Below are 14,920 nucleotides of genomic sequence, written 5' to 3'. Positions count from 1 at the left end.
AAAAAATTAAACATAACATCCCAGTAAACTCGAAGAACTGAGCCGAAAATTGAGGCGATCCAACATGAACATGGCGAAACGATCGAGAGAAAAGTTCGACCGTTTTAAAATACAAATCCGATTTTGTGAGAAATTTTGGCGTAATATTCTATCATGATTATATTCCACACTTTCTTTCTTTTATCCTTTTCTTCTTTGGTCGTAGATTTTTTTTTTTTTTTTTTTTTTTTTTTTTGGGGGGGGGGGTCCATGGCCTCAGGCCACCATCTATACGGAATTGATGTCTTTGGAGAACGAATTCGATATAACCAGTTGAAGACCCCGCTGGGAGATATGTCACCCTTAAATCTATGAAAATATATATTTTATAATTGTTTTGACACAAATGTCAAGGATTTAAGACCGTGTTTTGATACTGCCTGGATCGTGACCCGATAAATATCTTTTTAGAGCCTCGTTAGATTTGACAAAGACCAGTGACCCCGTGGTTTGTAAGGGGGGGGGAGTACCTCCATGATTTCTTATGTATAGGGGCCATCTTTTGAAGGTTTCAAGTTTCAAAATTTGTTGATCAAAATCTACACATATTGGATCATTCTCAATTTTACGAACAAACACTTATACAGATGGACAATTACAGTGAGACACAAAGTCACAAATCAAATATATATAGATACGGAATACAGAAAAATTATGGTTAACAATTTTCATGTTGAGCCCTAAAATATATTTGATACATGTTCAAATCAATAAACAGGATAAATGTACCTCTTATAGCATAAGTAAAATTATATGTTTGCCTTTTTTTTGTCTTCTTTTGAAAGTTTCTTTGCACGAATTTTAAATATGTAAATTATACTAGGCTCAAATCACATTAAATATAATTAAATAAAACAGCCTATCAAAAGGATGATAATTATCACGGGTGGGAGGAGTGAGAGTCTGCAGTGCAGGACCCCCACCCCTAAATAAAATAAAGGTTGCAAAGTACAAATATTTTCAAATTTTAAGACTTGGAAATAATCAGAAATATCGTAGTTAAATCATGTATAATACTGGTTGACGCTCTAATGGTATAATAATTAAAAGTATTGAGGGAGTTTGCCCGAAGTTTTTTTTTTTTTGGGGGGGGGGGGGGGCTTGCGAACTTATTCCTCCGCACCTTCTTTCTTAACACCCCCGTTTTCATATCGCCATTCCCAAAAAAAAGGTCATGTATGTTATTCTATGTTCTGTTTGCTCTAACGTTGTTCCATTTTCAACTACCGAATCGGATAGGGTCACTCGGCCACCGTTCGATGTTTGTACACCCCCCCCCCCCATCCCACCAAATGTGCCCTGACTTGAACCATTTTTCCGTCGGTCTGCAGACGTTAGGGAATGCATGTGTAAATCATAAATGGAATCAAGTAGGACACGTAATTTGAATCGCAGGAGGACACATCTGACATCTCCCTGCTGACTGGTTATCTTGCGAAAGTTTTGATTTTTCAAATTTCCAAAGCCTTTGAACAGCAACTGACTATGTCATGTAACTGTTCTACCCCCCCCCCCCCAAAAAAAAAAAAAAAAAAATCGTGCAGCTGTTTCTTGAAATGTTTTATCGTTTCAGTATTGAGGTGTAGGGAGGGGGGGGGGTCTATAATAGGCTGCTGTGCGTAATTTGAATGGAGGGAGGGGGGGGGGGTATGCGGATCGCAGCACAAAATACATGTAGGCCTACACTACTACCTTAATACTTGTCTTTCTTGCTGGTAATGCTGGCTCGGATGAGCAGCTTTTCGAAAAGTTTTTTTTAGCTGCATCTTTGTTTATTTACCTTGATTTTAATTGATCTAGAGATCATTGCAGATATCTCCTCATCATTAATGAATATCATTTTATGCGATTAAAGTTACGTCATAGGCTACATGACACCATTAATACTGCTGCTAACAAAACCATTTGAATGGGTGCCCCCACCCACCCTTTGCGGTTAACTCCTCGTTCAAATAATCAATAAATTAATTGAGACCAAATTCTTAGCGAAGCTGGTATATAATGGGTGACATCATCACCCCAAACAATAGGAGTTAATCACTCCGACATAATATTAGTTCGTCGTGTCGGCTACAGGGGTGTGATCATATATAGACTTTGTAATATAGGTCCATGGTCTGATACAGTTGTTAAACTGGGAAAACAAAATAATGTAACACAGCATAATGAGTTCAATAGGTCTGTCTGCATGGTTATCGTGCAATGCACTCTGAAAAAAAAAATCCCCAATATTGGGTAAAATGTAAAGGGAACATGCATGTTTGTTGGGTGAAATGAAACCAAAAGCTGTGTAAATTTTAAAGAAATGTGGCGTTGAAATTTACCCATAAAACACACTTTTGACCCTATAACATGCGAACGAGATCTTACCCAACAAAGTTGTAAGTTCCCTAGAGTTTTACCCACTATTAACTTTTCTAACACATAGTGTTGAGGCACTCTACTCTTCTTGAACTAGACTGAATTTTACGGCCGTCATATGCCACGTGTTAATGGTGTTGACGATTGAACAGCTTTCGGAGAATAGTTCTCAGGTCAATTTCATTTTCGGGCGGCGTGACCAATATATTTTGCCGAGGCTTCGCAGCTGGAGAGGTAGTCAGAGATGAAATAGGTTTTAAAAAAATGTATTTAAGTTTTCATTCATGATTGATGAGAACACATGAGCCGGGTCATTAAACGGTTTTGATTTCTGGAACATCTGTTTGTGAAAACCTGCTCGCAAGATGGCTGCTACTGACCCAAGTTCAAGGGCGGATGGGTGGGGCATTTGTTAAGAGGAGTGGGACATGGACGTCAGAGCTGAGGATTATCTTTTGTGCTGAGGGGCAATAGATGCCCCCCATGAACAAAGTATAATTCTCTGTGCTGATTCCCATGCCGTGGGGTGTTAAATATTCAGTCGGGTATTTGTAAGATGTCTAGCCCCCTCTCTTAATCATTTTCTTTCAAAATAACCTATTGTGAAAATTGAGCGCATAATTTACCAATTTAGTCATGTAAAGCAATATAGGCCATATTGTACTACATCAATTTAGAACATAGGCCTTCGTGTAGGTCTAGCAGACTGTACATTGACGGCTACTTTTAGAGGATTTACCAAAAACTTCCCGCTCAGAGTTTTAGCATTTTAACACTGTAAAGTCTCATTTAGAGACTACTTACAAATTAGGATACAATAGAAAGATGAATGAAAGATCCGATTTAATCGGCCATGCTCATATTGGTGTCATTGTACCAGTCCATGATTGTACTAGACGAAAGTGTAAACAGAGAAAATAATGAAGCAGACATCGATCGTTTTCCTTTTGAAATGCAGGTTCAGGGACGTCAGTAGGCATCAGTTATAGCACCCACTTTGTGGGTTACTTACCCCGCCCAGTGGGGGTATGGTCTAGTATGGGTCTAGACATGGACAATTGTCCTCGCTTCGTCCATTGTCTGGAGCATTTTCGGAGAATGTCCGATCTCTATTCGAATTATGCCGATCAAAAGGCATATCAGTTTCGTTAAAGATGGACCTACATGTTTGGACTAGGATGAGCATGGTCTATTACCTTCTTGGGATAACGGTGGGTTAATCAGAAACATTTTATTTCCTCTGGGACAGGAATGAGAGACGAGCCTTACATATCGAATGGCTATTGGAATATCCATCACTACATAAGATACAGCTGGCATAAGACGAGATGAGATGCATCACGCTTTGACCTCTTGGACCATATATCAGTTTACTAATGGCTGTTGTCGTCAAAATTCCAAGCAGCAGTTGTCTTGGGAGGAATGGGGGCATCCCTGATGCGGAGGATGTTAAACTTGTCGGCATGGATGGTTCATCCAGTCTTCCACGTTATCGGCAATGATGATGGGAGCGTTCCTTTTCTTCATGAAGATGCGGATTTCGTGACACAAGCTCCGGCGATAACTCAATTAAAAATCAGAATGTTTAAATCAAAGCTACTTATAACCTAACCTAACATGTAACGTAGGCCTTTACACTAAACAAACTGTTTATCCGCTCTTCGTTCTCAATCATGAACTCTTGCAATCAGACGTACAGCCTTTGCCCTGATTATGTTTCCAAAGAAACCAAGGAGGAAAAAACACAACCCCCCCCCCCAAAAAAAAAAGTCGGGTCACCTGACGCATGCTACGTAATACGCCCCATACAAAGTACACATGATGAAGGCCACGGAATAAAAAGGTTTTTTGGTAATTGTGAATCTATAGTTTTCCTAATTCTTCGTAGTCTAGTCATTTGCACACAGAAGTCCGTTGGCTCTTTATGGGACTGAAGACAAACGCTCGAAAGGTGATTTTTTTTTCCAAAGATACTATAATTATATAACTTTTTTCTTTCTTCATATTTGTGTAATATGTCATTTTCAACTTATTTGTTCTTCAGTTTGGATTCAGGGTTGATAATGTCCTTAACGGAAAGAATGTGCATTGGCATTCCAATCAAATTGAAATACCAAGCACTAATAAAGTCAAAATTGTAACAAGGTAAATGAGAGGTATCATCTGTTAATAGTAGCTCCATGCTATCATAATTGAATGTGAGCTTACTGTGATTCTGTTTACAGAAGAATAGTTATTTGGATTGTAGCCTATTCAATGTCTTGTCAGGGGGGAGGATCGTGATGAAGGATCACTTCTAAAGTTTCTCACACAGCTCCCAGAGTCCCAGACAAAACAACTAATCTTCGTATCATAAGACGAATAATATGATACATGTGAACTATTCGTCCATGTGTTCTTTATTGTTAAACAAAGTGTCATTCAGACGCAAAATAAAATATTTTTATATGCTGCACGATCTAAAAGTGGAGATACGTGTAGTTGAATTTTTGCGAATAATAGAAACCAAAATAGCGAGCTTTATACTGTTGAACAATTTCTAAGACTTTATCTGGGGAACGGTTTGGCAAATATTTTAAGTTAAAATTGTTTCGTAGCATTGTTGGTCGGGGCTTCAAAAAATGATAAAGAGATGGGTGACTGCTAGACATTTACTCTTATTGACAACATCATTTATCACATGGTATTTCATGTTTGGTGCATGTCTCACATATGCAATTTGACTAGGCCTTGGGAATGGCGTCCATGTTACATTCCATGCTAGGCAAGAATCATTGGATTCTGGCAGAAAAACATACTACGAATTACAATTTTAGCCCAATAAAAATTTCCCCAGTCTAAACAGCGCTGCGGCCATTGACTAGGGGTTTAATTTATTTTTAACACCAGAAGGATGTCTTTTTTTTTTTTTTTTTTTTTTTTTAGATTGTTCTTTGGGCCTGTGGCCCATTACTGCCATGCGTCTTAAAGTTCATTCAGACCTTTAATATCATGACACTCTCTAATTCCCGGATCTCTGTCATGTAACTTCCGAACCTATAAAGCACTCTTTTAAAAGCTCTTCAAAATGCATTTCCAAATGCACTCCTAAGACTGTAAGAAGTGATAACTGTGAAGTGATTTTGAACAGGAAGGGTCATCGATTTGACCCGTTGGTAAACTTTTGGAAGCCCAGAAATGCAATTTTACTCATCTAAAGTGGTCGATGTGACAAGAATATGAAAAGGAAGAAAACTTCCCGACAAGATTAATGTCTTTCGGGGTTATCTGTTTATTTCATTGAAGGTTAGCTCTTTATATATCTGTTTGTTATCACGATAAAGAAGATAAATGAAGATGAACATCGTCATGATTCTTTGTATCATTGAGGGGATCCTATATTCCAAAAATGTTGGCTTATCTGATTGTTGTTTTTGGAGTTTCGATTTGAATTTCCACTGTAATTGCGACCAGTTCAATGTTTCTTTAAATAAGAACAAATATTTATATCTTCGTTTAATATGATTATTCTATATTTCGGTTTATATGATTTGTTTCTTTTAATTATATTCTTTTTATCCTGCGTTGGTCAATCCGCCTTGTTAATGACACATATAACCTATATGTCTATGCATGAACTGGTCGTTCTATCGTTGTGAGATATTTAGCCCGCAGAAAGGGAACTAGTTTTGCTTTTTTTTTCACATAACCATTAAATTTTATTCTTTACATTTGTATCTTTTTTCCAGGTCACTCGAAACGTCAGGAATACAACGGTCAAGTCTTTATGTGCGGTAGAGGAACTCAATGACATCTCACTCTTAAACAGTGAGCAAAGGAGAACTCTGGACGCCCAGGTCCTTGTAGATGATGCTCACAAATTTATATATTGCTTCGTACCGAAAGTAGCTTGCTCTAACTGGAAGCGTGTCATAAAATACATGAACAACAAGGTGCCTGACTTGGAGACACCGATGAAGATGGACCATAAAAAAGACTTGGTCTTTCTACGTGACTTCAGTGAAGAGGAAGTACGGTATCGACTGAAGAATTACTACAAGTTTATGTTTGTCCGGGACCCCACTGAAAGGCTGTTATCGGCATACCGTAATAAGTTTGGTGAGAACATAGGGTCGTACAACTCTAAGTACGGCCCGCAGATCATTAAGAAGTACAGGAAACCCGGTACGCTGATTGAGGGGTCTGATCAGTCGATGATAACTTTCGAGGAGTTCTTGCGGTTCCTGGTGGACAGTGACTACCGTAGGATGGATCCCCACTGGAGACCTATGCACGAGCTTTGCCAGCCATGCGCCATGAAATACGACTTCATAGGATCCTTCGAGCAGTTGTCCGAAGATGCCACCTTGGTTATCAACAAGGTTCGTGGGAGCAGTGACGCGTATTTCCCAGCGAGACAAAGCTGGTACAAACCCACGACAGATGATAAGAAGAAACAACAGTTGAACAATGTTCACCCCACCTACATGAAACAGGTCGTAGATAAGTATGCGCGGGACTACATACTATTTGGCTATCCACCACCAGTTTCTGACGTAACAAGGCCGAAGGGTTTATGATTGTCACCCTCAAGAAATATGAATTTATATTTATTGTGTGTCTTTTAATCTTTGAGCATTCATTTTGGTGAATGCGTCGCTTACGATTGGAATTTGTGATATACTATTTGAATATTAATGTGGTCAGCTACAATTAAACCAAAGATATAACTCCACGATCGCAACTCTGTCGCACTTGGCCTAATCACCATGACCTCAAAGAATTTATCAACTCTCAAGTTTATGAATAGGCCTAGTCATCACCACGCATGTATCATCAGAGAACTCTTAATCAATACACATGTCAGCCTGACCAGGAAAAATATCGGACGTTCCCCAGTTCTCCCGGAAATATGATTGGTATGCACACGCCCCTATTCCCTTGATGTTTGACCCTGGATACAGAAAGACATCATGATTGCCCTGTATGAACAGCAGCTATTGTACTGGGTGAAGAAAGGACTAGCGGCTGTGAGGGACACCACTGTCAATTGTCTGGAGACTGACTTTGGGTCGAGTGTTACTCCAGAGATGTCGAGGAACATTCCCTAACTTGGGATTCTCATCCATACTGATGACGCGTCGCCCCGGGCAACAAACCCGTTGATATCTTGACTTTGAAGGGTAGTTTCAAGTATGCGGTTTCTTACCAAGACGCTAATGGATCAAGCTGCCCATCACTGTTTTCTTATGGAGCATTTGATCCTCGCTGTCCTAATGCATTTGGGTAATGTGCCCATGACATATCGGATTGCAAGAAGACGCACCGTCGCGACGCGTCGATGCAAGACAACCAAAATCAGATACAAACTTATTGGTCAAAGATAATCGACTTTTCAAAAAGGATGAGTCATTAGTGGTTGGGGATGTTCGCAGTGTATTATTTCGGCCAAATAATTGTAACTGAAATTTGTTTCTTATGATGTTTATTATCCTTCGATTGGGAATGTTCAGAGCATACAGACGTAGTTTAAACAAGATAGCTTTAGTTGAATCTAAAATTGACTTATACTTATAGAGCCTTCATTTTGTGAAATGCAGGCCGGTATACATGTATAAATTTTGATTTCGGATATCACCGCTACATAATTTCGTGATCATTCCAAATCAACGAAAGCAATGATATAAATTTTCGTAAGATATCATGATTTTTGTTCATGTGTGTGTTTAAGTTTCTATTATCACAGTTTGGATGGTATACCTCTAAATTAGCAATATGGTAAAGGTGTATGTCGTACGTATTCTGGTGAAATTTGAAACTGTTAGTTAATCTCAATTTAATGGTAGGGACGGGTCCAGGATATGTAAAAAAGGGGGAGAGTGGTACTTGAAGTGTCATTTGATTTTTTCAGAATTATTTTGCAAGCAAAAAAACAAACAAAACAAAGAAACAAACAAAAACCGATACCATTGGTTCTCAGAAAGAGCCGGGTTTGCACCACGACTTAAAAAAAATTGACAAACAAACTTTCCCTAAGTCGTCCTCGCTCCGAAAAAAACTTTGCCTATTTGAATTCAAAAGAGCAAAAACATTGCCCAAAAACGTTGGACACGTGCCCCCTAGCTGTGTCCCTCGGATTAGCCCTTGTCGATAAATCTCAATAGCCAACTTACATTGAATATTTTTACAATGTACACAAACGGGTCATATTGGCATGACACTGTCTTGCAAAATGTCACGTTACATAAGATAACTTGCTATGGCGTATTTGCAAAAAAAAAATCCAGATATGAAACAAAAAATGGCGGAATTGGCGGAAACGCTTTTCAGAATGATTGCGCCAAACGTCGTATTGGGTTATAATGGGTCGCCGTTTTGGGGTGAGGTTTACATGTTATACGTTATTTGGTGGTCATCGAAGCAATTTTATCAGGCATATTACCAGCGAGTATTTCCAATGGTTACTGTTGTTAGTAAATGTGTTATTCGTTCAAGCATTGCAGTACTCATTTGGATGTTTATTAATGTTTGATTAATGCTATATATTCTAATAAATTTACCAATTTAGATTCAGTGGTGTCAATAATTATTGTGTATGAAAATTATGTAAATGAAAATGATTAAAACATGAATCGAAATGATGCTAAATAATGTAGTTAATACAAATAGGTCTTGGCATGATTGATGTATTCACAGAGACAGTCTAGTTCATAAAATCATGGTTTTGTGACGACAGCAATAGGCAAGATGCACAATCAGAATAATGTGTATAAACCTTTTCTCAATGCCTGGTGTATAGGCCTATTACCATTTAACGAAAACAGAAGATATAAAGTTATGGCTTGCTTTTAAATAAATACTTAATACAGTATGTAAGATTGTGTTTCGAAATGGGCTAGAAGAAAACACATATATGTACATATTTAATTACAATATTTTGGGTTCATTTCAAAGTATTTTACCCCCTTAAATTTGAATTCGTACATTTCGTAAAAGTTAAATTGTGATGTTTTACTTACCATATTTATGTGTTATGTGTCAACGCTTGGATGACCAAGAGGTATTCGTTGCAGGGATGAAAATTTTGATTTGTGCCAAAGTAAGACATGATTGCAATGAATGAATCCAGATGTCAATGACGTAACACGGTGGCATTATAATTGTTCAATAAACACATTTTAGTATCAATTCTCAAGTTAATTTCATTGAAAATGGATCAGCAAATATGTTTATAACTCATGTATATACGATTATGACATCACTGGCATCTAGATTCATTCATTGCAGTCATGCCTTACTTTGTCACAAGTCACAATTACATCACCGCAAAGAATACCTACTGATCATCCAAGCGTGAGGAAATACATCATGAATATGGTATCAAATTATTTGGGAGATGAAACTCTTTCCAGCAATGCAATAATTATGCATTCATGGCATATTTTTCCTTAAATTGGGATTTGTGAGGTGTCAAGGTGTTTTTTTAACACACGGTATATTGGCTTTTACACCGGCCAGACTGGACTACACCTGTAGATGAATATATTCATATATACATTCATATGCTATTATACTAAATTTCTGGGGCTGTTTCACAAAACAGCTCGTAAAGTTACGAATGATTTTACAATCGACTGGAATATGGCAAGCCTAATGGATGTGATAAAGGGGAGTATATCCTTATGTCAAAAGGGTTTTTATGCAGGCAGGACAATAAAGAAATTAATGATATCAATGGAAATTGATTTTCAGAACAGCTCTTATTTTTTAAAATAATATTTCGGCAGTTCATAGTGGTAAAGACGTTCATAACTTTATGAGTATTGTGGTTAATATGAAATAGACACCAATCCTCTACTCTACATGTCACGTGACATAATGATAGTCCAAGACTCCAGGTTGCAATTAGATATTGCCTACAGAAAATTTGGTTGAAAAGCAAGATGAACTAGTCCCGTTTTAAAGGAAACGTCCGCCCCAACATAAAAGTTGGTTTTGAATGAAAAGAGGAAAATCAAATGAACATAATGCTTATAAATTCATCAAAACTGGATGGGAAATACATAATATGTCTGAAAATATTGTTACGTTATTGTCCACATTCCGGTTTGTATGCAAATGAGTGAACTGATATGACGTCATCTACTAACGTATCTTAACAATTCCTAAAATGCAAAAAATGGCATATTGTATAGTTCATAAAATAAACTATCAAATAAATGTGTGAAATCGCCGATTCTTTTATTTGCATAAAAACGTTTTGTTCAAATAATTATTATTCGTTAATTAGCAGAACTTAAAATTTGTAATCACTTTCCGAGTTTAAGTTCAATTTTTAAGAAATTATCATCGTTAAGCTTGTTTGATTCTTCTCATTTATTTTGTGTATTCAAATCCCCTTTTTGTTTGGATGGACTTGACCTTTACATATTTGGATCTTTGCAGTTAGAAAGTGGATCACATGACAATAAATATACATTTGTTGGTTATTTCGTGGTCTTCACTGGTTTGAGAATTTGCATTTATCTAACGTCCACTTGAATCTGGTACAGCTACGATCCGTAGGTATAAATGTATAGGCCAATTATGAAGCCATTCGAGGCAATTTAGGTTAAAAATCACTCGCAAAGAGTGAAGAATCATGACAGAAATAAAGCAGTAGGCTAATACCTCAGTCACATTTCGCCTACGGCGGCTGTACAGCGAGTCGAAAAAGCCGTTTTAACATTTTTGTACCAGCTACATATATAGGTGGTTAGAATAAACTTGAATAAAAGGGCTGTTTTCGACTCGCCTCACGGCCGCCGTAGGCATGGTAGGAGAAATTTGACTGAGGTATTATGACAACATAGACTTTCTGTATTCCACTGTGACAAATGCCTTTCAAGCTGATGGTCATTGTGTTCTCATTCTTCATTCTGTGAAACTTAGACTTGATATAATTATTCAAAAGTCTAAAAACATATTTGAACTAATAAATATTTTTACGAAATAAAAATTGCTTGATTGTTTCTTTAGTAATACTTGATCGTTTTATTCACTTTTCATAAAACAATAATATGCACAACTCTGTGGTATGCAGTCACTCACTCTATTCTTTATTTCATTCCTCGAATTATTTATTTTATTTTTCGCCCGTTTGGCAATTAGGAGATTCTTCATCATATCATACATTGGCAATTCTATTCAGGGAGAAATATGTGTGTGTCTTTATAATGAGGAAGATATGAAAATATCATTTTTCTCACAATAAATACGAAAAAAGTTATTGACTGACGTCATCGGTTCCTCATCTTTATAGCGACCAGGATGTGCATGTGACCGTTTTGTGAAATGAAGCGAAATAAAAAAATCATAACTTTCTTATTTTCACATCTGGGCCCTGCCTTACAAAGAGTTACGATTGATCCGATCAATCGCAACTATGGACGGCTAGCAACGTCAACATGTATTACTCAGCATGGTTGTTCAAAATATTTTCTAACTGTGATGTATATTTATGCATTCATTGTTTTTTTGAAAATTATCTATGCTTCTCTTTGTTTACAAAGGATACTGTGCAAAATTCCTATAGAAAAAAATATGACACCGATGGATTTCCATACAGTTACGATTGATCGGATCAATCGTAACTCTTGACGGGGCCCAAATTTTGACTGATTCAAACAATTCATCAGTTCGTAAATCAGTTTGTATGAAGTATTTTTATTATTTATCCTCACTAAATTGGATTTCTACAAATTGCGAATAACGAACAAACCAAGTAATGGTAGTTCTACCTTGATTTTGTAGATTTGATTCAATATGTAACGATAATACACAAAACAACCCATTTTGAATTGATACCGACCTCGGTCATACAATATGTTAGAGATTATAATGGTGGTCATAAAAAGAATGGTGAAAGACGGTTTGAAAGAAATCGGACAAACAAAAAAGGTATGACTGGTTTACAATTGATGTTCAAAACGCAACGTCATGTTTTTATGATGCCACCCACAAAAGAATGTAACATAGTTCATATAATCCATCCATCCAAGCAACATGAACAATGTTGCCCATTTTGCGGATCCGATTGATTTAGACAGAATTTCTATACCTTAATATCTCACTACAAAAATGTTAGAATTGTGATTAGCGCCAGAATATCCTACACAGTGAGTTGTGCGACTTAACAATTTCATGTTTCCAAACATCTTAATCAAGTATGCACAGAATGAAAGCACGCCTCTGTTCCTGTTGTTACCCCTATGTCCCTTTTTATTAAAGGGATGCCTCGGGTTGAAAATATTTATATCTAGATAAATGAGTAAAATTCACAGAGCAAAATGCTGAAAATTTCATCCAAATCTGATAAGAAATAATGAAGTTATTGAATTTTAAAGGTTAGCAATATATTGTGAAAATAGTTACATGCACATCGTCATGAATATTCATTAGATGAGCTGATAATGCTGCATCTCCACTTTTCATTTGTCTTATGCTATTACATGAAATCATAATTGTTTCATTATTTCATACAATTATGAGTAATATGTCTCCCTTTTAATGAAATAAGTTGCAGCAATGAATATCTAATGCACTTCTTGAAGGAAAATTTTTGAATAAACCAAACTTCATATAATAAAATACAAAAGAACAAGTGGGGATTATGACATCATCAGTTTGCTCATTGAATATTCATGAAGACATGCCCAGAACTGTTTCCCTGGAATAACGCAAATCTTTAAAATGCCATTCCTTTGTTATTCCTGGTCCGATTTTGATCAAATTTTCAGTGTTTTGTCTATCTGGTTTTATTAATATGTTCAAATTATATCATTTTTAGCCAGGAGTCCCCATTTAACTGGGGGCATATTGTTAAAGGACAAGTCCACCCCAACAAAAGTTGATTTGAATAAAAAGAAAAAAATCCAACAAGCATAACACTGAAAATTTCATCAAAATCGGATGTAAAATAAGAAAGCTAATATGACATTTCAAAGTTTCGCTTAATTCTACAAAACAGTTATATGTACATCCTGGTCGGTATGCAGATGAGGAGACTGATGACGTCATCCACTCACTATTTCTTTTGTATTTTATTATATGAAATATTATAATTTTCACCTCATTGTCAAGTGAAACAACGATTAATTCCTCCCTGAATATGTGGAATTAGCATTATTTAATAAAATTATATGTTTCAGTCAAGTTGGTCCTTATTGTCAAATCTGTAAAAAATGAAATATTGTATACTATTCAAACAATAAAAACAAAAGATAAAGTGAGTGATGGACATCATCGACTGAGTCACCTAGTTGTGCATATCACTGTTTTGTGAAAAATGAGCAAAACTTTAAAATGTCATAACTTTCTTATTTTACATCCGATTTTGATGAAATTTTCAGCACTATGCTAGTTTGATTTTTCTCTATTTATTCAAGTCAGCATTTTCTGGGGTGGACTTGACCTTTAATTAGTGTTTATTTCAAAGTTGCTTTTGAAAGTGAACTGAATATAACACAGCAGTGACAATTTGATCGTACCGTTATTATAATCAATCATAGGCATGTAGTACAACCAATCTGAACTTTTTTTTTTACCAAGTTGAACGTTAAAAAAGCTATTGTAGCGGGTCATCCCAAAACCAACAATCAGTTTTTAGGGAAGATTCCGCTCTGTAAATAGCCAAAAATTGTAATTTGGTTTTCAAAAAAGCGAACATTAAAAACCTAGCTTATCTGTCAGGCTCCTCTTGATCAACAAAATCAACCCCCCCCCCCCAAAAAAAAAAAAAAAAACATAGCAAAATCGCCGCCTACGGCTATGGTAATTTAAGTCTAAAATAATTATATTTGAGAATTCAAATTAAAAATAAATGTGTAATAATTTCAAGATTTTCTTCAACAATTCGATATTATCTTTTTTCTTTCCCATTTCCTCTTTAGGAATAGATGTGAGTTTTTAACATGTACCTAGAGCATTGATTTTAATGAAGAAAAAAGTAAAATTGTGTTTTCAGCTACAATTGCTACAGTTTTTATCAAAATAGTGAAGGTATTTTGTGTGATGAACTTGTCTTCCAGTCTCTTTATCAGTTTTTGTTCTGAAAATTTCTGGTTAAAGTAATGACACAATTAGTTTCACGAAATGTTTTCTCCAACCACCCCCCCCCCCCCTCCCCTCTCTCTCTCTCTCTCTATCTCTCTCACTCCACCCCTCTCACCGTCCCAATTGTTCCTTTTGCGTTTGAGTACTTATCAATTACTAATGATGCGGATAAAACACCGAAGCAATTTAGCCTATAGATGTCCCTTATAAAAAACATATTTGTCTTTCAGACCTGATATTGATACACACTTTACTTGCTAAATTCATATTCCTACATAATTTTGGCCGTATTTGGAATCGTCTCCGAAAAGCTAACTTCCTTATCCACAGGTTTTCTGCTAGGAAGCAACATCATTTGCCTGCGCTGCAGCCTCGTTCAGGACCAGTTTACCGAGTTCATTATTCGACTACTATACGCACGTAGCCGAGTGAGGACGATACACCCGAA

The 14,920-nt window shown here is 36.5% G+C and overlaps 1 protein-coding gene across 2 annotated transcripts; it reads left to right on the top strand.

The window, feature by feature from the left end:
- Positions 1–3,327: 3,327 nt before the first annotated feature.
- LOC129260684 (carbohydrate sulfotransferase 14-like) lies at positions 3,328–11,379 on the top strand. Of its 2 annotated transcripts, none has more exons than XM_064114507.1 (2): positions 3,328–4,351; positions 6,129–11,379. In XM_064114507.1, exons 1-2 carry the CDS (start codon positions 4,325–4,327, stop codon positions 6,957–6,959), a joined length of 858 nt encoding a protein of 285 aa, XP_063970577.1. In that variant the 5' UTR covers positions 3,328–4,324; the 3' UTR covers positions 6,960–11,379. The 2 variants fall into 2 exon arrangements, with proteins under 2 accessions (XP_063970577.1, XP_063970576.1); XM_064114506.1 differs by having other exon boundaries at positions 3,470–3,611.
- Positions 11,380–14,920: the final 3,541 nt, after the last annotated feature.

This window comes from Lytechinus pictus, unplaced genomic scaffold (assembly GCF_037042905.1).
Source record: "Lytechinus pictus isolate F3 Inbred unplaced genomic scaffold, Lp3.0 scaffold_19, whole genome shotgun sequence".
Lineage (NCBI taxonomy): Eukaryota > Metazoa > Echinodermata > Echinoidea > Temnopleuroida > Toxopneustidae > Lytechinus > Lytechinus pictus.
Note: the sequence above shows the minus strand (reverse complement) of the source record. Positions and strands in the feature narration are given on the sequence as shown.